Source organism: Scyliorhinus torazame, chromosome 5 (genome assembly GCF_047496885.1).
Source record: "Scyliorhinus torazame isolate Kashiwa2021f chromosome 5, sScyTor2.1, whole genome shotgun sequence".
Taxonomy (NCBI): Eukaryota; Metazoa; Chordata; class Chondrichthyes; order Carcharhiniformes; family Scyliorhinidae; genus Scyliorhinus; species Scyliorhinus torazame.
This window is the reverse complement of record NC_092711.1, coordinates 173,940,725-173,966,614: the sequence shown is the minus strand read 5'-3', so window position 1 is coordinate 173,966,614 and position 25,890 is coordinate 173,940,725. Positions and strand designations below refer to the sequence as shown.

At 46.5% G+C, this 25,890-nt stretch overlaps 1 protein-coding gene across 2 annotated transcripts; it reads right to left on the bottom strand.

The window, feature by feature from the left end:
* Positions 1–4,414: 4,414 nt before the first annotated feature.
* On the bottom strand, positions 4,415–13,992 carry LOC140422378 (uncharacterized). Of its 2 annotated transcripts, none has more exons than XM_072507394.1 (2): positions 13,867–13,992; positions 4,415–10,383 (listed from the first exon to the last, which is right to left on the bottom strand). In XM_072507394.1, the coding sequence occupies exon 2, from the start codon at positions 10,016–10,018 to the stop codon at positions 8,843–8,845; it is 1,176 nt and encodes a 391-aa protein (XP_072363495.1). In that variant the 5' UTR covers positions 10,019–10,383; positions 13,867–13,992; the 3' UTR covers positions 4,415–8,842. The 2 variants fall into 2 exon arrangements, with proteins under 2 accessions (XP_072363495.1, XP_072363496.1); XM_072507395.1 differs by having other exon boundaries at positions 13,880–13,992.
* Positions 13,993–25,890: the final 11,898 nt, after the last annotated feature.

The following is a 25,890-nucleotide window of genomic DNA, read 5'->3' as shown; positions in this document are numbered from 1 at the left end:
TAGCGATCGCCGAATATTCTATATCCGTCACCCCCGCTAACAAATCTCTGCTCATGATGAAAAGATCAATTCGGGAATACACCTTATGAATATGTGAATAGAACAAAAACTCCTTCCCCGTTACCCCCCCCCCCCCCCCCCCCCCCTACCATCTCCAGAAGCCTTTTTTGTTGGTCCTTCAACCTCTCCATCTCCGCCTCCACCACCATTTGGTGATCCTCCTGCTCCTCCAGCGCCTTTTCCAGCTTCTGGATCGTACGATCCTGGGCATCCAGCCTGTGCTCAGGGCCCTCGATATACTTCTGAATCGGGTCTATACTGTTCCGCTGCAAAGCATTAAAGCCCTCATGAATGACCTTCAACAGATGCCCCATTGTTGGCTGGGCTGTCTGCATTAAGGGTCCGGACGTCGGCCATATTGTCCTCAGCAGCAGCTTGTACACTGCCCTTGTTTGCCCACTTCTTCAACTGTTTGCGATTCTTTCTGCTTCTTAATTCCATACACCTGTGTCTGGAGTCAGTGCCTGAGTGCCTATGCCTTCCAAACTAGCACTCAAAAGTACAAAAAAGTTGGGGGAAAAGGTCCAAAAGCACCAAACGTGTGACTTACTCCTCCATAGCCGCCACCGGAACCTCCACCTAACCTTTTTGGACACTAAGGGCAATTTATCTTGGTCAATCCACCTAACCTGCACATCTTTGCACTGTGGGAGGAAACCGGAGCACCCGTATGAAACCTACGCTGACGCGGGAGAACGTGCAGATTTCCACAGACAGTGACCGAAGCCGGAATCGAACCTGGGACCCTGGAGATGTGAAGCAACTGTGCTAACCACTGTGCTACCATGCTGCCCATCTTATCCTCGGACTATTACCTCTTGTTCTAGAATGCCTGAAAGACGTGCTGTTAGGTGAATTGAACATTCTGAATTCTCCTTCTGTGTACCCTAACAGGTGTCAGAATGTGGCGACACGGGAGTTTCACAGTAACTTCATTGCCGTGTTTTTTTTGTTTGTTTTTTTAAATTTAGATTACTAAATTCATCTTTTAAAATTAAGGGGCAATTTAGCGTGGCCAATCCACCTACCCTGCGCATCTTTGGGTTGTGGGGGCGAAACCCAGGCAAACACAGAGAGAATGTGCAAACTCCACACGGACAGTGACCCAGATCCGGGATCTAACCTGGGACCTCGGCGCCGTGAAGCGGCAGAGCGAACCACTGCGTCACCGTGCTGCCCCATTGCAGTATTAATGTAAGCCGACTTATGACAATAATAAAGATTATTTTAAAATTTTAGAGTACCCAATTCATTTTTTTCCCCAATTAAGGGGCAATTTAGCGTGGCCAATCCACCTAGCTTGCACATCGTTTTGGTTATGGGGACAAAACCAACGCAAACACGGGGAGAATGTGCAAACTCCACACAGTGTCCTAGAGCTGGAATCGAACCTGGGATCTCAGTGCCGTGAGGCCGCAGTGCTAACCCACTGCGCCACTGTGCTGCCCTCGATTATTATTATTATTAAGAGGGAGTAGCCTCTCCAAATCTACTTTACCTTTCCATTTCTTTTCTCATTCTGAGGGGACTTTGGTGACTTGCTGCAACTGAAGTGAAAGGAAGTTTTTATGTTGCACACATGTTGAGTTCAGTATTATAGACATATTTTTGTCTTGCAGCCTGCATGGAGATTTTCAGGCCTCTGCCCAGGACAGGAAGCAGTGAGCATGGATCTGTCAATCAGCCTGAATCAGCACCTTCTGAGATTTGGGAGGATGAATATTACGTACAGTAGAGTGAGAATGGGAACTAGAATTGTCTGTTCTCAACTTGCATTTTACAGGATATTAGACGAAGATTTGAAGAAAAAAACGTCACTTCAGGATTTGGAAGAGTCATTTGGTTTATCGGGACCTGAATATCATCAGGAAACCATCACAGCAAAAGACGCCTCTGGGGTTAAGGGCTGCCAGTCAGGCAAAGGAATAGAATGGAAGTAAACACAGGAACGAAGCATCACACTGGATTGGTTCCAGGAGAATTGAGTGACAACTTCAGCGACGTTACCATGGAGTGTGGTTGTTCATTGTGTTAAAGTAAAAGTAAGAAGTCTTGCAACACCAGGTTAAAGTCCAACACTAGTCGAATCACTAGCTTTCGGAGCACTGTTCCTTAGGTGAATGAAGAGGTGGGTTCCAGAAACATAGATACAGACAAAGTCAATGATGCAAGACGATACTTTTGAATGCGAGTCTTAGCAGGTAATTAAGTCTTTACAGGTCCAGACGGAGTGACTGGAGAGAGGGATAATCACAGGTTATAAAGAGGTGCGAATTGTCTCAAGACAGGACAGTTGGTAGGATTTTGCAAGCCTAATAATGCAGAATCGCCGAGCAGAAACTTATAGCCAAGTTCCGCACACATGAGTACAGCCTAAACCAAGACCTTGGATTCATGTCGCGTTACATTCTCACCCCCACCCCCCCCGCCGCAAACCATCTGCCTGGGCTTGCGAAATCCTACCAACTGTCCTGGCTGGAGACATTTCACACGTCTTTAACCTGGGGTTACCCCTCTTCCCAGTCACTCCGTCTGGACCTATAAAGAACATTTATTATTATTTCTACTCTTGTAATATTGTACTGTAACCATGTTATATATTTTCAGTAATCTCTTACCTCAAAGTTTATCTTTGGAATTAGTTTCCTACAGGGACCAGTGGAGTCTGGGAGTCATTGAATATATTCAAGGATGAGCTAGACAGAATTATTTGTTTTATTATAAGTTCTCTGTTTTTGTTTTCAATTAAGGGTCCCTCTCCCTTGGACATGTGCAGTTCCAGACCACCCATCCACCTGGGATAGAGCAGTTTCACCAGCATGGGAGGATTGTGGGAGCTGCGCCCGCCATTACTTGTCCAGAGCCATCTCCAACCTTATGAGACTCGGATGAAAAATGAGGGGGTGGACATTGACCCCAAACTGACACAAAGTACATGTGGGTAGTCACTGGATTTGATTGTGACGCCACCCCCCTCTCACCAAAACATCTTTTTAAAATTTAAACTACCCAATTCATGTTTTTTCCAATTAAGGGCCAATTTAGTATGGCCAATCCACCTACCCTGCACATATTTGGGTTGTGGGGATGAGACCCACACAGACACGGGGAGAATGTGCAAACTCCACACGGACAGTGACCCAGGGCCGGGATCAAACTTGGGTCCTTGGTGCCGTGAAGTTAGACAGAATTCTGATTGATGAGGGAGTTGAGGATCATGGGGAACAGGTAGGAAAATGGACTGAAAGTTAAGATGAGGAGTGAATTCTTCACTCGAGGATGTGGTGAAACTTTGGAATTTTCTACTCCAGAGGACTATGGAGCCTCATTCATCAAGTATTATCCAGATCGAGTTGATAGGTTTCGAGATGTTGAAGTCACCAAGGGAAATGGGGAATAGTGTGGGGAAATGGTGCTGAGCTAGATCGGCCATTGAGCTCATGACAGGGTTGAGCAAGTTCAATGTGCCAAATGGTCGACTGCAGCTCCTATTTGCACTGGAAGCTCATCAGCGCATTAACACTGGGGAGAGACCATTCAGCTGCTCTCTTTGTGGGAAAGGATTCAGTCAGTCATTCACCCTGCGGAGACATCAGCGAGTTCACACTGGGGAGAAACAATTCGCCTGCTCTCAGTGTGGGAAGGGATTCACTCAATTATCCAGCCTGCAGAGGCACCAGTGGGTTCACACTGGGGAGAGGCCATTCATCTGCTCTCAGTGTAGGAAGGGATTCTGTGAATCATCCACATTGCCGAGACACCAGCAAGTTCACACTGGGGAGAGGCCATTCACCTGCTCTCAGTGTAGCAAGGGATTGTGTTTCCTCGTACCTGCTGAGGCACCAACAAGTTCACAATTGATTACAGGGGTTGGATTCTGCTGTTATTGTTGCTCCTCAATTACATCCAGGACTGCATTTTGTTCATTCTGACAGTTGGTCAATGGGGAGGGTCGGAGGGTTTCTTTCTGCTGGACTGGCCTTCTCACGACTGATGCTTTTGAGCCTTGTGGCAAATTTCATAAGGATCACAGAGTGAAAGGGTGTTTGGAAGGTAGATGCCAGATAGTTCCTGTTTCTGTTTGGAACCCCAAAGCATGCAGGTTTAGATGAAGATAGGCTTTGGTGGTTACATGGTTCTGTCACAGAAGGAAACTGTCAAGCTAGGAGGGGCAAGTTGATTGGGAACATACAATAAAATGTGTAATGATACACAGGCAGTCGCATTTAAAGAATTACACATATTTATATAAAATATAGATTCCTTTCAGAAACAAAAATCCAACAGGGAAAGTGACGCAACCGTGGCTAACAAGAAAAATTAAAGATTCCATTAGGTCAAAGGAAGAGGCTCATTGATAGATTATAGGTTTATTGCTTCACTGATTTATTGGTACCTTGAAGAATCAATGCAGTATAATTCTTAAATTCAGTATACATACAGACAGAAAATGGAATATCCACAAGGCAAAGTCATTGTTTCATACAAAAATATGAGAATTGCTGTACAGCAACTTGATGTGTCAGAATCTAACACGGTTTCAAGAAAAGTTGCATAAAAGCCCTCGTAATGAATAAACCATTGTTCTACAAATACATCTAGTAATGAAAAAGTATCGCAGCCTCAGCAACAGAAACATTCACAAAATGTAGCAAAGCCTGAGCAACAAGCAAGGTTATTGCAGAACACCTTATCTTCAGAGGATTGGTACATGTGGCAGGAACATGTAGACATTTAATTAAATTGATAGACATTAATGAATCTTAAGTAATGACCAATGCCTGGATAACAAATCATGCTCCAAGTGACGGAGAGTTTTTTGAATAAATCAGGAAGCCTCAGCTGAGAATTTGAAACCAATAAGGGGTTAGACCATTGATAAGAATTTCTTTAAGAATAAAGTTTCATGACTAAAGTTTCTTCTGTATTCATGCTTTATGAAATTATGAACCATCTATTGATTTCCTAATATTTTCTCATGTTTTTGTTTAACTCTCTTTATTATGTTTTGATGTATTATTTGATCTGCATTTTGATTTATTTTTATGCAAGAGAATCAAGGTGGATAATTAGCAATAAAGTTGTATTTTTGGACACCTCCAATCAACCAGATCTTGGTCTCATTTTTGAAGATAAAATAGATCTTATCACTCATATAGTTGCCAAAATAAGTGCAACCCTGAGGATTGGAAACTTGTTTGAGAATTCAGCAAAGGAGGATCAAGAAACTCATAATGAGTAAATAGAATGTGAGAGCAAACTGGGGAGAACTGGAAAAGCTCCAATAGGAATGTGAAAAGGGAAAGATTAGCAAAGACCAATGTGGGTCCATTCCAGGCAGAGACAGCAGAGTTTATAATGGGGAATGAGGAAATGACACAGAAACTAAACAATGTGTGTCTGTCTTCATGGTGGAAGATACAGAAATTGTCCCAAAAATATGAGACCCCCAAGGGACCAGTGAGCACGAGGAACTGAAAGAGATTAGAATTAGTGAAAAAGTAGTACTGGAGAAATTAATGTGGTTGAAAGTTAATAAATCCCCAAAAGCTGCTGCTCTACATCCCAGAGTGTTGAAAGAGGTGGCTGTAGAGATAGTGGATACATTGGTGATCATCTTTCACAATTCTATAGATTCTGAAATGGTTCCTGCAGATTGGAAGGTGGTAAATGTAACCCCAATATTTAAGGAGGGAGAGAAAAAACAGGGAACCACAGACCCATTAGCCTGACATCAACAGGAGGGAAAATGCTAAAATCTATTAGAAAGGATGTGATAACATACAAATTAGGAGCAGGAGTAGGCCACTCGGCCCCTCGAGACTGCTCCACCATTCAATAAGTTCCCGGCTGATCTGATAGTAACCTCAACTCCACATTCCCGCCGACCCCCCAATAATCTTTCACCCCCTTGATTATCAAGAATCTATTCAACTCAGTCTTCAAAATATTCAAAGACTCTGCTTCCACTGCCCTTTGAGGAAGAGAGTTCCAAAGACTCCCAACCCTCAGAGAAAAAAGTTCTCCTCTGCCTTAAATGGGCAAGTTATTACTTTTAAAGTGACTCCAATTTCTAGATCCTCCCACAAGAGGAAACATCCTTTCCACATCCACCCTGTCAAGGCCCCTCAGGATTTATGCGGTTCAATCAAGTCACCTAAACAGCCTGTCCAATCATTCCTCATAAGACCAGCCTCCAATTCCAGGTATGAGTCCAGTAAACCTTCCCTGAACTGCTTCCAACACATTGACATAATTCCTTAAATGAGAGCAATACTGTACACAGTGCTCCAGATGTGGTCTCACCAATGTCCTGTATAACTGAAGCATAACCTCCCTACTTTTGTATTCAATTCCCCTCACAATAAACAATAACATTCTATTAGCTTTCCGAATTACTTGCTGTTCCTGTATACTCGCCTTTTGTGATTCATGCTCTCAGCCACCCAGATCCCTCTGAATCTCAGAGCTCTGTAATCACGCAGCATTTAGATAATAAGCTTTTTTATACTTCTGGCCAACAAGGACACATTTACATATTCCCACATTATTCTCCATTTGGCAGATCTTTTCCCACTCACTTAACCTATCCATATCCCTTTGTAGTCTCCTTATGTCCTCTTCACAATTTACTTTCCTACCCATCTTTATATCATCGGAGCCGGAGTTGGCCATTCAGCCCGTCGAGCCTGCTCCACCATTCAATACGATTATGGCTGGTCAACCACTTCAATGCCTTTTCCCCCACTATCCCCATATCCCTTTGTGTTATTGGGATTTAGAAATCTGTGAGTCTCTGCTTTAAACTCACTCTGCGACTGAGCTCCCACAGCCCTCTGGGGTCGAGAATTCCAAAGATTCACAACCCTCGGAGTAAAGAAATGTCTCCTCCGAGACCGGTCCTAAGTGGCTTCCCCCTTATTTTGAAATTGTGTCCCCTGGTTCCAGACTCTCCAACCCAGGGAAACATCTCGCCTGCACCTCCTCTGTCTATTCCTTTATGGATTTTATAAGTTTCAATTAAATCCCTCATTCCTTGAAATTCTAGAGAAAAAAGACCTAGTATCCCCAATCTCTCTTCATAGGACAGTCCTGTCAAACCTGGAACAAGTCTGGTGAAACTTTGTTGCTGTTCTTCTGTGGCAATACCTTTCCTAAGGTAAGGGGAGTAAAACTGCACACATTACTCCAGCTGTGGTCTAAGCATTTCATAATGATTGATGTCAAGGCCATCGGACGGTATTCATTGAGGCACGTTGCCTGGTTCTTCTTTGGCACCGGTATGATGGTGGTCTTCTTGAAGCAGGTGGGAACCTCAGAACGGAGTAGGGAGAGGTTGAGGATGTCCGCAAACACACCCGTCAGTTGGTCAGCGCAGGATCTGGGTGCATGGCAGGGATCCCGTCAGGACCTGTCGCTTACCGAGGGTTCACTTTCAAGAAGGCCAATCTGGCTTTGGAGGCTATGACGGTGGGCATGGGTGTGTCCAAGGTTTGTTGGTTTCCTGCTCGAAGTAAGCATAGAACGCAGAGTTTGTCGGGGAGGGCTGCGCTGCTGCTGAAGACTCTACTCGGCTTTACTTTGCACCCATTATGTTATTTAAGCCTTGCCACAACCAACGAGAGTCCATGTCGTTAATCTGTGATTCCAGCTTAGCCTGGTATTGTCTCTTGGGAGTCCTGGTGTTGTCTCTTGGAGTCTGTGATGGCTTTGCGGAGGTCATACCTAGATCTTTTGATTAGGTCAGGGTCGCCTGTCTTGAATGCCTCAGACGTGCCCTTCCACAGGGAGTGAATCTCCCGATTAAACCATGGTTTCTGGTTGGGTAACGTACGTACTACCTTCTTTGACACACAATCTTCTACACACTTGCTGATGAAGTCTGTGACGGTGCTGGTATACTTGTTTAGGTTGGCTGCGGGGTTCTTGAATATGGACCAGTCCACTGACTCCAAGCAGTCACGTGGGAGCTCTTCTGTTGCCTCGGACCAGCATTGCACGACCTTCTTAACCGGATTCTCCGCTTCAGTTTCTGCTTGTATGCCGGGAGAAGGAGCACCGTCTTGTGCTCCGATTTTCCGAAGTGCAGTCAGGGGACGGATCGAGAGGCGCCCTTGATGTTTGTGTAGCAGTGGTCAAGGATGTTGGGGCCCCTGTCGGGACAGGAGATGTATTGGTGGAATTTTGGCAATACACTCGAGGTTGGCCTGGTTAAAGTCCCTGGCCACAATGAACAAGGCCTCCGGGTATTCTGCTTCATTGTTATTTATAGCGGTTACAATTCATCAAGCGCCTTCTTCACTTCCGCCTGGGGTGGGATGTAGACCGCCGTGATGATCGCAGAAGAGAATTCCCATGGAAGGTAGTATGGACGGCACTTCACAGTCGGGTATTCCAGGTCCGGGGAGCAGTAGTTCGCCAGGATCGCCACATCCTAGCAGCAGGATGAGTTGATGAGAAGACAAATCCCTCCACCCACTTCAGTCCTGGGTGTGATTAACAGCAGGAATAACAGCAGAATTTAACCCATCATCACTTGTGAACCCTTTGGTGTCTCAGCATGTTGGACGACTGAGTGAATCCCTCCCCACAGTGAGAGCAGGTGAATGGCTTCTTTCCAGTGTGACCTCACTGGTGTCTCCGCAATGTGGATGACGTTTGAAACCTCTTTGTGCAGAGAGAGCAGCTGAACAGTTTCTCCTCAGTGTGAATGCGCTGGTGGGACATCAGTACCAGAGAGCTTTTAAACCCACTCCCACAGTCGGAGCATTTAAAGGGTCTCTCATTGGTGTGAGTGACATTGTGGCTCAGCAAGTGATGACCGAGTTAATCTTTTCACAGTCGGAGAGGTGAACAGGCTCTCCCCGGTGTGACCTCGCTCGTGTTTTATCAGGTTGGATGAGGTTCTAAACCTCTTTGTGCAATGAGAGCAGCTGAACGGTCTCTCCTCAGAGTGAATGCGCTGGTGGGACATCAGTAGCTGTGAGCTTTTGAAACCCTTCCTGCAGTCAGAGCATTCAAAGGGCCTGCTCTTGGTGTGAGTGACATTGTGTTTCTGCAGGCTGGATAATTCAGTGAATCCCTTATCACACACAGGACAGATGAACGGCTTCTCCCCGGTGTGAACTCTCTGGTGGCTCTGCAGTCTGCATAACTGAATGAATCCCTTATCACACACAGAGCAGATGAATGGCCTCTCCCCGGTGTGAATTCGTTCGTGTCTCCGCAGGTTGCCAATGACATTGAATCCCTTTTCACACTGAGAGCAGATGAAAGGCCTCTCTCCAGTGTGAACTCGTTCGTGTCTACGAAGGTTGCCAATATCAATGAATCCCTTTTCACACTGAAAGCAGGTGAAAGGCCTCTCTCCAGTGTGAACTCGTTCGTGTTTCCGCAGGCTGCCAATGTCAGTGAATCCCTTTTCACACTGAGAGCAGGTGAAAGGCCTCTCTCCAGTGTGAATTCGTTCGTGTCTCCGCAGCCTGACACTATCAATGAAATCCGTTTCACAGTGAGAGCAGGTGAACGGTCTCTCTCCAGTGTGAACTCGTTCGTGTCTCCGCAGGTTGCCAATGTCAGTGAATCCCTTTGTACACTGAGAGCAGGTGAAAGGCCTCTCCCCAGTGTGAACTCTCTGGTGGCTCTGCAGTCTGCATAACTGAGTGAATCCCTTCCCACAGTCAGAGCAGGTGAACGGCCTCTCCCCAGTGTGAACTTGTTCGTGTCTCCGCAGGTTGCCAATGTGAGTGAATCTCTTTTCACACTGAGAGCAGGTGAAAGGCTTCTCTCCAGTGTGAACTCTCTGGTGTCTCTGCAGTCTGGATAACTGAGTGAATCCCTTCCCACAGTCAGAGCAGGTGAACGGCTTCTCTCCAGTGAGACTGCATTGATGCCTTTCCAGCTCGTTCGGGCCTTTGAATCCCTTCCCACAATCCTCACATTTCCATGGTTTCTCCATGGTCCGGGTGATCTTGCGCCTCACCGCGTTGGATGATCAGTTGAAGCCTCATCCACACACACAACACATATACAGTCTCTCCCTGCTGTGAATGGTGTAGTATTTTTTCAGGCTGTGTCACTGGTTAAAGCTCTTTCCACAGTCAGTGCTCTGTAATAGTCCCACATGGGTGTGTGTGTGTCTCAGTGCTTTTCCAGACACACTGATGTTTAAAATATCTTGAAGCAGACAGAATAGACAAGCATTTCTCCTTCTAGATTCAAAGGCCGATGATCTTCAGTTCCCAAGAATTGAGTGACTCAGTCAGTTCTTGACATGATATTTAGTTTGAGATATCGGCCTCAAACTCCTCTCGTTCTAACTTCCTGCAAACAGATTTTACAATAGTAATCATTGTCAGTACAGGATAGAAACTCAGAACTGACAATTCTAGTTTATATCGAACATTCTTTCCTCTCTCTTTCCCTGAAATGCTCTAAATCTCTATCCCACACACTCTCCCTCTATTCTCACTCTGCTGTATCTAATATTCACCCTCCCAATTCTCCTGAAGGTGCTGATTCAGGCTGTTTGACAGAACCAAACTTCCTGTTCTGGACACAGAGACCTGAAAATCTTCATGCAGTCTGCCAGACAGATATATGTCTATGTTACTGGATGAAAGTCAAAGATATCTAGGAGTACAGGTCCACAGGTCATTGAAAGGGGCAACACAGGTGGAGAAGGTAGTCAAGAAGGCATACGGCATGCTTGCCTTCATTGGCCGGGGCACTGAGTATAAGAATTGGCAAGTCATATTGCAGCTGTATAGAACCTTAGTTAGGCCACACTTGGAATATAGTGTTCAATTCTGGTCGCCACACTACCAGAAGGATGTGGAGGCTTTAGAGAGGGTGCAGAAGAGATTTACCAGAATGTTGCCTGGTATGGAGGGCATTAGCTATGAGGAGCGGTTGAATAAACTCGGTTTGTTCTCACTGGAACGAAGGAGGTTGAGGGGAGACCTGATAGAGGTATACAAAATTATGAGGGGCATAGACAGAGTGGATAGTCAGAGGCTTTCCCACAGGGTAGAGGGGTCAATTACTAGGGGGCATAGGTTTAAGGTGAGAGGGGCAAGGTTTAGAGTAGATGTACGAGGCAAGTTTTTTATGCAGAGGGTAGTGGGTGCCTGGAACTCGCTACCGGAGGAGGTGGTGGAAGCAGGGACGATAGTGACATTTAAGGGGCACCTTGACAAATACATGGATAGGATGGGAATAGAGGGATACGGACCCAGGAAGTGAAGAAGATTGTAGTTTAGTCGGGCAGAATGGTCGGCACGGGCTTGGAGGGCCGAAGGGCCTGTTCCTGTGCTGTACATTTCTTTGTTCTTTGTTCTTTTGTTGAAAGTGTGTGTAATATACAGACTGTATTCACTTACTTTCCCTCCCAATTTTCCTGAAGGTGCTGATCAACAAATCTAAACTCACTAAAACCTGTACAAGAGTAGAAAATCTCCATATAAGTACATTTACTGATTAGAGATGGGGAAATTCTTGAGGAAGAATTTTATTTAGTCATGGAGTGGTCATGACAGGGAACTCACTGCACACAAGGGTTGTGGAAGTTATTGAGATGATTCATAATTTAAAATAAAATAGGATGGTCACTTCAAGAAAATAAACTTGCAGGTGAACAGGGATATCGAGGGGGAATGGGACTGACTGGATTGCTGTACAGAGAGTCAGCATTGACTTGAGTTCCCAAATGGATTCTGTCAGTGCTGCAATGACTGTATGACTGGAAATATATAATGTAGGTACAGTACTATATTACAAAACTAGAAATAATAATACATTTATTTTATTACAGAACCACCAATAATATATATAATACGTACCATATAACAACACTAGACATATCTTTGTCCGATATTAAATTTTTAAAAATTAATTTACGGCATGTGGACAATGCTGGTCAGGCCAACATTTATTGCCCATCCCCAGTTGCCCTTCCAAAGTAGTGGTGAGCTGCCTTCTTGAACTGCTGCAGTCCTTGAGGTGTAGGTACATCCCCTGTGCTGTTTTTTTTTTTAAATTTGTTTTTTATAAATTTGAATTACCCAATTCATTTTTTTCCAATTAAGGGGCAATTTAGCATGGCCAATCCACCTTACCACCACATCTTTGGGTTGTGGGGGCGAAACCCCACGCAAACACGGGGGAGAGTGTACAAACTACACATGGTCCCAGAGCCGGGATCGAACCTGGGACATCGGCGCCGTGAGGCAGCAGCGTTAACCACTGCTCCACCATGCTGCCCTACATCCCCTGTGCTGTTCTGGAGGGAATTCCAGGATGTTGCCCCAGGGACAGTGAAGGAACGGCAATATATTTCCAAGTCAGGGTGGTGTGTAACTTGGAAGCAAACCTCCAGGTGGTGAGGTTCCCAGGTATCTGCTGCTCTTGTCCTTCTAGATGGTTGTGGGTTTGGAAGGTGCTGTCTGAGGAACCTTTATGAGTTACTGCAGTATATCTTGGACATGGTATACATGGCTGCTACTGCTTGTCGGTGGTGGAAGGTTTGAATGTTTGCGGAAGGCGGCGCAATCAATCAGGCTGCTTTGTCCTGGATAGATTCGAGCTTCTTGCGTGTTGTTGGAGCTGCACTCATCCAACAAAGTGGAGTGTATTCCATTACACTCCTAACATGTGCTTGTAGATGTCTGGTGGACAGGCTTTGGGGCATCAGGAGGCGTGTTACTCGCCATAAGATTCCCAGCCCTTGATCTGCCATGGTAACCACAGTATTAATATGGCTAGTCCAGTTCAGTTTCTGATCAATGGTAACCCCCAGGATGTTGGTTGTGCGGGTTTCAGTGATGGGAATGCCACTGAATGTCAAGGGGTGGTGGTTAGATCCTCTCTTGTCGGAGATGGTCATTGCCTGGCACTTGTGTAGCAACGGATGTAACTTGTCACTTATCAGCCCAAGTCTGGATATTGTCCAAGTCTTACTAAATTTGGACACGGACTGCTTCATTATCTGAGGAGTTGAGAATGGTGCTGAACATTGTGCAGTCATCCGCAAACATCACCACTTCTCACCTTATGATGGAAAGGAGATCATTAATGAAGCAGCTGAAGATGGTTGGGCCTCTGATACTGCCCTGAGGAAATCCTGCAGTGAAGTCCTGGAGCTGAGATGATTGACCTCCAATCACCACACCCATCTTCCTTTGTGCCAGGTATGACTCCAACCCGTGAAGAATTATCCCCTGATTCCCATTGACTCCAGTTTAGCTGGGGCTCCTTGATGCAATACTCAGTCAAATGCTGCCTTGATGTCAAGGGGAGTCACTCTCACCTCACTTCTGGCATTCAGCTCTTTCGTCCAAGTTTGAACCAAGGCTGTAATGAGGTCAGGAGCTGAGTGACACTGGCGGAACCCAAACTGAGCGTCCAGGAGCAGGTTATTGCAGAATAAGTGCCACTTAATAGGGCCTTTGATGATTCCTTCCATCACTATGCTGATGATGGAGAGTATTCCGACAGGGAAGTAATTGGCTGGGTTTGATTTGGCCTGTTTACTGACCCCTTAAATGTCAGCCATCTCCTGGGGAAACCAGCCCTTTAATTGTGAACATTAGGAACAGACCATCCTTTTAGCCAGACAAATAAATGTGCCAAGCTGAGGGAGCAAAGGATGTCAATGTCTTTAAGAGAGAGAGAGGCCTGGGCCAACCTTTCCAGAGTCTGACCCTCCCTGAATTCACTTCCGTTCCCTTCAGTTGCTGCAAGTGACCAATTGAAGGTGAGAATGAGAAAAGAAATGGAAAGGGGGAGAAAAGAAAGTGTTTTACTCACAGATGTTGGAGACAGGAGTCTGTGTGCAGCTCAAGCTCATTCAAGGTTGGGGGAACAACAGCTTTGCTCGGCAAAAACCTCCATGTCCAGCTTCCGCATTGAGACAATGGTGGAGCTCTGATTGGCGGAGGGGCAGAGTCTTTCCGGTCCTCCAAGTTTTCCCATTGGTCAGCATCTGAGCGGTAAGGTCAGCGGAAGAGAGCTCACATGCGCATGCGCAGCATCCCCACTCCCTGAGACATGCGCAATCCCGGGTCAGGGGATGGGAAAACCACCGACGGCCGGAACTGTCAGGCGGTTGCCTGGAAACCGTCTCGAGGAAGTTTTGGGGGCGAGGAAACAGAGGGTGGGGGCTGGGCTCGCGTGTCTGCGCGCCGGCGTGTGCGCTCTAATGCAGTGACGTCACCGCGGAGCGGATTGATTCGTATTGGCTGATTTAGAGAATGAGGGCCTTTGTGATGTCACAATGTGGAGGTTGAAGGGTTTCAGACTAAAACTTCCTCTTCTACCAACATCTGGGAGCAAATCAATGTCTCCCCCTTTCAGAAGTTCATAAGGTATAGGAGCAGGATTAGGCCATTTGGCCCATTGATCTGCTCTGCCATTCCATCATGGCTGATCTCATCCTGGCCTTTTCTTCCCGGTCCTGAGAGTTCTTCAGAACCCTTCGACCCAATTAACAATCTGTCCAACTCCTCCCTAAATTTACTCACTGTCCCAGCTCCACCGCACTCTGGGGTAGTGAATTCCACAGATTCACAGCCCTTGGGAGAAGCAGTTTTTCCTCAACTCTGTTTTGAATAGGGCAGCACTGTGGCCCAGTGGTTAGGACTGCTGTCTATACGGTGCTGAGGACCTGGGTTCGATTCTGGACCTGGGTTCGATCCCGACCTGAGGAGTCATTGGTAACTTGCAGCAACTGTAGAGAAAGTAAGTGAATCTAGTCTGTATTTTCCACACATTTAGAGTTCAGTAATATAGACACATTTATGTCTGGCAGTCTGCATGGAGATTTTCAGGCCTCTCCAAGATGGGAAGCAGTGAGCAGGGATCTGTCAGTCAGCCGGAATCAGCACCTTTAGATAATTAGGAGGATGAATATTACATACAGCAGAGTGAAAATGGAGGGAGAGTGTGTTGGATGGAAACTAGAATTGCCTGTTCTCAATTTTCGTTTGTCAATTCCTTTTACAGGATATTAGATGAAGATTTGCAGAAAAAAACCTAACGCCACTTCAGGATTTGAAATTACATGAAATGAAAATCACTTATTGTCAGAAGTAGGCTTCAAATGAAGTTACTGTGAAAAGCCCCAAGTCGCCACATTCCGGCGCCTGTTCGGGAAGGCTGGTACGGCAATGAACCATGCTGCTGGCAAGCGTGGGTCTGCTTTAAAAGCCAGCTATTTAGCCCAGTGTGCTAAACCAGCTCCTAGCCCCTATTTGGAAGAGTCACTTAGTTTATCGGGACCTGAATATCATCAGGAGAACCATCACTGCAAAAGACACTTCTGGGATGAAGGTTTGCCAGTCAGGCAAAGGAATAGAATGGAAATAAACATAGGAACGAAGAATCACATTGGGCTGGTTCCAGGAGAATTGAGTGACAACTTCAGCGATGTAACCATGTTTGATTTTGTGAAAAGTAAAAGGGCAACATTCTATTTATAGTTTAAGGGATACGTTCCCTGTAAAAATAATGTTTAGGCATTGTTGCTTCTCGTTTGTTTGTTGCAGTAAAAGTGAACTCGCTGGTGTCTCAGCAGGTTGGATATATGAGTGAATCCCTTCCCACACTCAGTGCAGGCAAATGGTCTCCCCCGGTGTGAACTCGCTGCTGTTTAGGTCGCTTGGATGAATCAGTGAATCCTTTTCCACACACACAGCAGGTGAACAGCTTCTCCCAGTGTGAACCCACTGTTGCGTCAGCAGGTTTGATGACCAAGTAGATCCCTTCCCACTCACGGAACAGATGAATGGTCACTCCCCAGTGTGAGTGCATCAATGAGTTTCCAGCTCAGACGGGAAACCAAATGCCACCTCACAATCCCCACATTTCCACGGTTTCGCGCCAGTGTGAATGCGCTTGTGTCTTGACAGGCCAGAAGATTGGCTGAAACCTCGTCCACACACACAACACATGTATGGTTTCTCTCCACTGTGAACGGTGTTTTTTCCTTCCATGTGAATCGATGGAATTCCCTGCCCAGTGAAGCAGTTGAAGCTCCTTCATTAAATGTTTTCAAGATAAAGATAGATAGTTTTTTGAAGAATAAAGGCTTATGGTGTTCTGGCGGGAAAGTGGAGCTAAGTCGACAATAGATCAGCCATGATCTCATTGAATGGCGGAGCAGGCTCAAAGGTCCAGATGGCCTACTCCTGCTTCCAGTTCTTATGTTCTTATATTATGTTCAAAACCTGCTGATATTCAGTAATGATAACTTAAGCGACTCCATTAGATCCTGATGTGATATTTCCCGAATGCAAACCTTCCCCTTCCAATATCCTGTGAAATCAGTTTGGACAGAAAAAAGGAGTGAGAGAAAATCCAGAAGAACACAAAGGTGGATTGTGAAATTGAGCTGAAATCTGGTCATTTGTGAGGCCGGCACTAGGAAAAGGTCACCTTGAAAACTGCCAGATTTTCACAAAAGAACAACCGATTCACTGATGTCGTTCAGGGAAGGGAACCTTCCACACGTCTGGGCCAGAAAAGTTTCAGGCCTCTGTGGGGGGAGGAGAGTGAGAAAAGATTGAGAGCAGAGGTGGAGAAGGAGAGGGAATTTATATTTCCAAAATCTAACCAGAACATTGACAGAATCTCCCAAACCCTCAACCTCCGCCTCCTTGAAGGACCAGGGTATCGGGTCTGTGAACACCATCACATCTAGATTCCCCTCCAAGGCACACACAGTTCTGACAGTAAGTAATGGGTGAGCAGAAACTTTCTCCACTTCAGTATTGGGAAGACATTGCGTTCAGCCCCTGTAACAAACTCCATTTATTAGCCACTGACTTCAAACCTCATCCTGACAACTGTATTGAGTCTGAAAGAGATTGTCCAAATGGTTGGTGTGATATTTGACCCCGTGACTTGCTCCCAACCACATATTTACATCATCTTGAAGACTGGATTCCACCTCAGTAACATTGCCTGACTCCACCCAAGGCTCAGAGCATCTGTTGCTAAAACTCTGATCTATTCCTTTGTTATCTCTGAGAGATCTATGCTCCTCGAATTGATACTTCCTGAGTATACCTGATTTTATTTACTCTGTCTTAGGTGGCATCACCTGAAGGTGCCAAGACCACAAGACTTTGTAAGGTGCACCTTGTACACCACCTTCAGTGGCATCAGCCCCAGCCTCGCACACAAAGTCGAGGCATTTAGCCTCCGAAGCACCTCAAAGCACACTCCCTCCTCCAGCGCTTTTCCTCCCACTTTGCCTTAACCCCTCCATGGACACGCCATCCTCCTCCAAAACACTCCTGTAAATCACCGAGACGAACCCCTCTCCACAACCCCCCACCCGCGTCCGCTGACAGCACAGCCTCCAACAGCGAGGAGACAGGCACTATTGGGAAGGTCGGGAAGACCTTCCTTGCAAAGTCCAGCACCCGCATATACCTGAAACATTCTCCCCACGCCAATCCAAACATATCAGTCAGCCCCTCAAAGCTCGTAAACTGCCCTCCCAGAAATGGGCGGGATTCTCCGACCCCCCCACCGGGTTGGAGAATCGCCGGGGGCTGGCGTGAATTCCGCCCCCGCCATTTGCCAAATTCTCCGGCACCGGATATTCGGCAGGGGCGGGAATCATGGCACGCCGGTCGGCGAGCCCCCCCCCGGCAATTCTCCATCCCGCGATGGACCGAAGTCCCGCTGCTGGAATGCCTGTCCCGCCGGCACGGATCAAACCACCTCTCTTCCCGGCAGGACTAGGCGGCGCGGGCGGGCTCCGGGGTCCTGGTGGGGGGGCGATATGGCCCCAGGGGGTGCCCCCACGGTGCCCTGGCCCGCGATCGGGGCACACCGATCCGCGGGAGGGCCTGTGCCATGGGGTCACTCTTTTCCCTCCGCGTCGGCCACAGTCTTCACCATGGCCGACGCGGTAGAGACATCCCCCCCTGCGCATGCGCGGGAATGCTGTCAACAGCCGCTGACGGTCCCGCGAATGCACGGACTTCCGCCGCCCGGCAAAGTCCTTTTGGCCCTGGCTGGCGAGGCGCCAAAGGCCTTTCCCGCAGGCTGGCGGCACACCAACCACTCCGGCACGGGGCTAGCCCCTCAAGGTGAGGACTTGGTCCCTAAAGATGGGAAGAAATCCGCACCTTTGGGGCGGACCGACGCCGGAGTGGTTCCCGCCACTCCATCCCGCCGGGACCCACCGCCCCGCCGGGTAGGAGAGAATCCCGCCCAGGGATTCTATAATTCTAACTTTTAAAAAATATTTTAGAGTAGCCAATTATATTTCTTTTCCAATTATCAGACAATTTAGCGTGGCCAATCCACCCAACCAGCACATCTTTGGCTGTGAATATTATTCTAACTTAGGATGACCACTCGTGTGCCCTATTGAACTTAACTTTACCCCTTGTCATTGTCAGCAATCCCTTCTTGGTGCAAAATGTAGATAGTCCAACGAGGGAAGGGGCAGTACTGGATCTGGTATTGGGGAATGAGCTTGGACAAGTGGTTAAGGTTTCAGTAGGGGAACATTTTGGGAGTAGTGAGCATAATTCCATATGTTTTAGGGTACCTTTGCCACAGATATTTGGGCACATAAGGCAGGACGTCCCTTGAGGTAGTAGGATCCAGAAAGCAGGATTTACATCCTTTTCTTTCCTTCCCTGCTTCCACCCTGCCTCATCGTTAAGTCATTGGGACTCGAAGGGTGACCCAGTTTGATGGACAGGTTGCCTCAATTCGAAACAATGGGGGACAAGCTCCACTCAGCTATGAAAATATTGCCCCCAACGTGATGGCGGCCGCACATGCTCAGTGCTGCACATTGCCCCCAATAAAGATGGTGATCATTAACCAGGACGATTTAAGGGATCTTTGGCCCCGCTCAGTACAAATGGGATTGATGCATTTTTGAGGGAGTTTGTAGATGACAGAACCTGTATAGAAATCTTCCCATCCACACGCCGGTTCCACCATACGCTCTGATCTGCGATTTTCCACTTACAAATTACAGATCCGAGAAAAAAAGCATCCACCCCTCGCCATTTCACGCACTGCGCATGCTTCATTCACTGCCCCTCATTTGCTCCGATTGGTTGTTGGACCAGCCGCAACCGTTCGGTCCTCCAGTCCCGCCCTTCTTACTAGTGCTCCGGAGCCACCGTCAATCATTCCCCTAGGCATTGTGATCTGGAGAATGCGCAGTGCGGTTGATGAGGTGAGACAGTAGCGCGCAGGTGCAATGCTATTGTTCGTCTGGAGGAGAGTCCTTTGTCCCGGGGAAGTGAAGTTAGCGTCAGGCGGTGGGAGGGAGGATCCGCAAACCCTACACAATCATTGTCACTTCTCTGGTTTGCAGCTGCGGGGCTTCTCCCTCCTGCGAACAGGCCCAGGTTAACGGTCACCATCCTGCTTCAGTGACTGGAGGATGGTTCACATCAGAGGATGGGGGAGGGAGACAATAAATAAGAGCTGACACTTTGCACTCAAATCAATGAGGACTCTGATCTCTGGAAAGGAAGGAAACCCTGGGAGATGGGCGGGGAGGATTTGCAAACACCCGCTGGAGGCCCCAAACCGCCAAAAAGAACCCACAGATCCTGATTTTGAGCTCCCGGGGCTGGTTTGCTTCAGCTGTGGCCGTCTTGGTGAAACAACAGAGTGGGCGGGGCATCAGGATTCCAGTGACCAGGAGAGAAAATTACCGATTTATTCTCACTGCACAGAGGGACTTGAGAACTGAACCCAGCCAGAGTGGAGGGAGCGGGTAAACTGTAAGGAAAGGAATTTTGAAGGTGGTTTGAAAGGTTTGGCAGACTGACAAACTCTCATGGTGAAAATTAAAGGTAAGCCTGCACGGGTCTGTGTGAAGAGGTGGGCGGTGTTGGGTGGGCTGCTGACAGAAATGTGAGGCCAGGGAGGGCGTGGTTGGCTGCCAGAACGGTTGGAACAGAGTTCTACATAGGTCCAGTTGATGAGTCAGACACCCAAGCAGCAAATCTCAGTGGATTCAAATATGGCCCATAAAATGTGGGCTGGTTTGTCACCCTGGGGTTTGGATTCCAGCATAGGGAGGAGGGAGAATGGATGTGATGAGGATTTACTGTTTCGCAAAAACAAGTGCAGAAAATCTGTCCCATACAAATGAGAATTGTCTGTCCTTCATTTTTATTCGGTATTGACAATGATGATGCTTATAAACTCTTTTTATCAGAAATTTGGAATCTAGGTGTGAAATCATCCAACCTGGAGAGACACAAGGACATCCACACCATAGACAAACCATGGAAATGTGGGGCCTGTGGGAAGGCATTCATATCTCCATCCCAACTGGAAACTCATCTGCGTAGTCACTCAGGGGAGAGACCTTTCACCTGCTCCATGTGTGGGAAACAATTTAATCGATTGTTCAACCTTCGCACACACCAGCGAATTCACACTGGAGAGCAGCCATTCATCTGCTCTGTGTGTATGAAGGGATTGAGCAGTTCATCACACCTACTGAAACACAAACGTGGTCACACTGGGGAAAGACCGCCCATCTGCTTCAAGTGTGGGAAGAGATTTACTAATTCATCTGACCTTCTAACACACCAGCGAGTTCACACCGGGGAGAGGCCTTTCAACTGCTCCATGTGTGGGAAGAGATTCACGCAGTCACAAAACCTAATGAGACACAGGCGAGTTCAAATAACTTTTGGAAGTAGATTCAGCTGAACGGATGATCTCAGTGTCAGTGACAAAGAAATCAATGAGCTCCTTGCTCTTGTTTGAAGTCAGGAGAGAGATTTAAGAAGATGATCATGAAGAACAGAATCTGGGTTGTCCTTGCTTCCAGGAACAATCCAGAAATCGTGATCAGTTTAGGCAGAGGCGAGCAGGGCCAGGTAGAGCTGGATGTGTTGCTGCTGCCTCTGGTAATCAACAGTTCAACCAGTTGATAAGACTGCGCCAAGTGAAAAGGGAATTGGTAAGAGTGAGAAAATGGGCCGCAAATTATCTTCAAGTTTACAGATGATAAAAGTTGGGATGCTGGTCAGGAGTATGTTGCAATCATCAAGTTTAAAGATAACAGTTGCATAGATGTTGGTTTCAGAGCAGACACACTGAGGTGAGGGCGAGGGCGGGCAATATTATTGAGCTGGATATAAACAGTCTTAGTGATGGTGCAAATATGTAGTCAAAAGCTCATCTTCTGGTCAAATATGACATTGAAATCTGCATTAGTCGCACACAGTGCGCGTACCACCTACAAGATGCACTGCAGCAACTCATCAAGGCTCTTTAGACAGTACTTTTCAACCCTTGACCAACTCATACGACAAGCACAGCAGACACATGAGAACACCATCACCTGCAGGTTCCCCTCCAAGCCACACAACATCCTGACTTGGAACTATGTCCCTGTTCCTTCACTGTTGTTGGGTGAAAATCCTGGAACTCCCGCCCTGGCCACACTGTGGCCCAACCTACAGATCATGCATTACATCAGTTTGAGAAGACAACTCACCACCATCTTCTCGAGGGCAATTAGGAGTGGGCAATGATTTTCCCCAGCAATATCCACTCCCTGTGAAAGGATAAAATAAACACAGTTGCCAGGGAGGTGGATGGTGACTAGGGAATGGAGTTTGTAGCAGGGCCATAAGACAATGGCTTCACTATTTCTTTTTTAAAATAAGTTTAGAGTACCCAATTATTATTTTCCAATTTAGCGTGGCCAATCCACCTACGCTGCACATCTTTGGGTTGTGGGGATGGAACCCACGCAGACACTGGGAGAATGTGCAAACTCAATGACTTCACTATTTCCAATGTTTAATTGGAGGAAATGTCTGCTCACCCAATTCTGGATGTCAGACAAGTCAGGACGATGTGTGAATTGGAGGTGGTGGTTTTCATATACACCTCTTACTTTGGGGACGTTGGGGGTTTGAGATTCTGTCAAAGTTATTGTTCAAGTTGTAATTGTATAAAATTTGTCTCCTTTACCTCCTGCCTCTCCACTTCTATTTGTCCCCCTCTGCTCCCAAAGTGTCCAGAGTCTAGTGTCGGCCCACTGACCCAGGTGACCGGCCGCCATATTGGTAGGAAAAAAGTAGAAACTTGGTAGAAACGGCGCATGTGCGGCCATTTTGGTGAAGGAACAGGAAGTGGAGGCTTCAGGGTCCCAGTGACCAGGAGAAAAATCATTCTGATCCCTGGACCAGCTCTACCCTCCCATCCAATAATTTTAATATTCAAACATATTTTTCTGTTGATATTTTTGAAATACTCTCATACTGCCCACTGAAAAACCTTCATTGAACTACCTGTATCACAATGGCAGTTGAGCAAAACTCAGTGAGTTCCAGGATCTGCCTGAAAAGGCAGCGATACGATTCACTAATTAATTTTAAAAGAGAGGTGGATAGTTACCTGAGTATGAGAAAGTGCATGGCTAGGGACATGAAACTGGAATGAGGGACTGAACAAGTCCGTTCTTTCTAAAAGTCAGCACAGGAAAGATGGGCTGAACAACCCCCATCGCCCCCTCTTGTGCAATGCACCTCTACGATTCTCGGAACCTGAATGGAACCAAAATAACATCCGAAATCGTTATTGGTCATTTTACTAAATGTAAAGAATACACTGTCCATCAAGAGCTACTTAAGAGCAGAATAAACAGGAGCAGTTGGAGGACATAGAGCCTGCTCCACTTTTTCTCCTTGTTGCCATTTTCCTTCTTTTCCTCTGTATCCAATAATCTCTTGAATTCAGTCTTGAATATACTCAGCGACTGAGCATCCACAGCCTTCAAGGGTGTAGAATTCCAATTTACAAAATTGAATGAAGAAACGCCTCATCTTATTCACATATCGCCATTAACATCTCAAGATGTTTTACCGGAGGATAGGCAGACAGGGATTCCTACAAATAGTTGTCTGTGGTTCATTGCAGTTCCTTGACAAGGTATCGGCTGTATTGTGAGTGTTGTGAAGGCTGAGCTGACTTTTCTGGTACGCCTGCTTTCCAGAGATGATCAGACAAGAGTAATGCTGCTGGGCTCAACGCTTTTTCATCAACAATGATTCAGCCGTTGCAGGAAATTGAGAAAAGAGGCAGCATTGCTCTTCGGCCACACAGGATAGGATTGGTTAGATTCAATGTCTTTATCCAGAGGGTGTGGAACTTACTGCCACAGGGACTGGTTGAGGAAAACAGCATGAATGCACTTAGCAAGTTGCAGACACAAGAGAGAAAGGAATAGAAAGACCTGCTGACAGAGAGAAGCGATAGGCTCATATAGGCTTTATAAAGCATTAGTTAGGCCCCATTTAGAATACTGTGAGCAATTTTGGGCCCCACACCTCAGGAAGGACATACTGGCACTGGAGCGGGTCCAGCGGAGATTCACACGGATGATCCCAGGAATGGTAGGCCTAACATACGATGAACGTCTGAGGACCCTGGGATTATATTCATTGGAATTTAGGAGGTTGAGGGGAGATCTAACAGAAACTTACAAGATAATGAATGGCTTAGATAGGGTGGATGTAGGGAAGTTGTTTCCATTAGCAGGGGAGACTAGGACCGGGGGCACAGCCTTAGAATAAAAGGGAGTCACTTTAGAACAGAGATGAGGAGACATTTCTTCAGCCAGAGAGTGGTGGGTCTGTGGAATTCATTGCCACAGAGGGCGGTGGAGGCCGGGACGTTGAGTGTCTTTAAGACAGAAGTTGATAAATTCTTGATTTCTCGAGGAATTAAGGGCTATGGAGAGAGCGGGTAAATGGAGTTGAAATCAGCCATGATTGAATGGTGGAGTGGACTCGATGGGCCGAATGGCCTTACTTCCGCTCCTATGTCTTATGGTCTTATGGGGAATATATACACTGACACTGGGTACAATGACCTGTTTTTGTGCTGTCAATTTTCATTCTACTTCGATTCTTTTTACAGGGTATTGGAATGGAAAGACTTACAGACAGCAAACTCAAGGTTTTTGAGAGCCTTTGATTTGTCAGGATATGAATATCATCGGCCCCTGAATGTGGAAGGAGAAATGTTTGTCTTCTATCTGTGGGAAGGTCAGTGTGACTGGAAAAAGCACCGAGACACATACATAGGCAAGTGAATGTGTTCCAGTGAGCTGACTGTGAAAAGAGCCTTAACCAGTTACACAGCCTGAAAAAACATCACATCATTCACAGCAGAGAGAAACTGTACACGATGTTCTGTGTGTGAATGAGGCTCCAATCTGGACAGACACAAGGTCATCGGCACCATGGAGAAACAGTGGAAATGTGGAGGTTGTGGGAAGGGGTTCAAATCTCCATCCCTGCCGGAAGCTCATCAACGCAGTCACACTGGGGAGAGACCATTCACCTGCTGCCTGTGTGGAAAGGGATTTACTCAGTCAGCACACCTTATGAAACATCAACTTGTGCACAGTAATACGAGATCTTTTAAATGTTCTGACTGTGAGAAGAGCTTCAAAAGTGAAATGGATCTGCTGAGACACCAGCGAGTTCACACCGGAAAGAGGCCATTCACCTGCTCCGAGTGTGGGAAGGGATTCACTCAGTCAGCCAACCTGCTCACACACCAGCAGGTTCACACTGGGGAGAGGCTGTTCCCTTGCTCTGTGTGTGGGGAAAGATTTAATAATTTATCTAACCTGCAGAGACACCAGACAGTTCACACTGGAGAGAGGTCGTTCACCTGCTCCAAGTGTGGGAAGAGATTCCTTCACTTATGGCACCTTGCTACACATCAACTTGTTCAGTGATCATAAGAACATAAGAACTAGGAGCAGTAGTCGGCCATCTGGCCCCTTGAGCCTGCTCCGCCATTCAATGAGATCATGGCTGATCTTTTGTGGACTCAGCTCCACTTTCCGGCCCGAACACCATAACCCTTAATCCCTTTATTCTTCAAAAAACTATCTATCAGAAACCTTTTAAATGTTCTGACTGTGAGACGAGCTATAAAACTACATCTGATCTGTTGAAACACCAACGCACTCACACTGGGGAGAGGCCGTTCATCTGCTGTGTGTGTGGAAGAGATTCACTTGGTCATCCCACATGCTGAGACACCAGAGACTTCACGAGTGACTGCAGGGGTTGGATTCTGCTGTTATTGCTGCTGTTAATCACATCCAGGACTGAACCATGTTCATTCTGACAGCTGGAGTTTGTTGCTGCTGATAATAATCCCTGTAACCAGTTGGAGTTTAATATTTTGATATTTGTCAAATGAATTAATGTTTCAGACACACACTTTGTTGGGACATTAATTTCTCCAGGATAAGAGGCAACTAATTTGTGTCCCGTCACAGATTGCTCCATTTTGGGGACTTTTCTCCTTTCTAACTATAGATTATTTCAATTCTCATACCTTATTACTTCCTTGGGTTTGGGGGTGAGACCCACGCAGACACAAAATACTGTGTTTTCTGTATTGGACAATTACATTAAAATCTGGAACACATGTATAGGGATTGGTGTCTCCATATCATGTGCATAAAGTATTGATGTTCTCTAGCTATGCTCTTCCTCACATTCTCTCCATATCCTCTCTCACAAAACCTTCCATTATTTTAAAGATTTCTATTAGGTTATCCCCTCCGCCTTCATTTCTAAGGAGAGAGGAGACCCAGCCTGTCAATCTTTTCCTGATATTTTATATGTACCTACACATTTCTGGTTTCACCATTATAAATCTTCTTTGCACCCTCTTCAGTACCTCGGTATCATTTTATAATATGGTGACTAGAACAGCATGCAGTGATCGGTGAGATACTTGATCCAGGAGTCACAGATAACCCAAAACAAATGGGACCAAGCTAATATG

What these genes read in the sequence shown, in the direction of transcription:
- LOC140422378 (XM_072507394.1), bottom strand. Translation starts at nt 10,018, where the DNA reads ATGGAGAAACCATGGAAATGTGAGGATTGTGGGAAGGGATTCAAAGGC.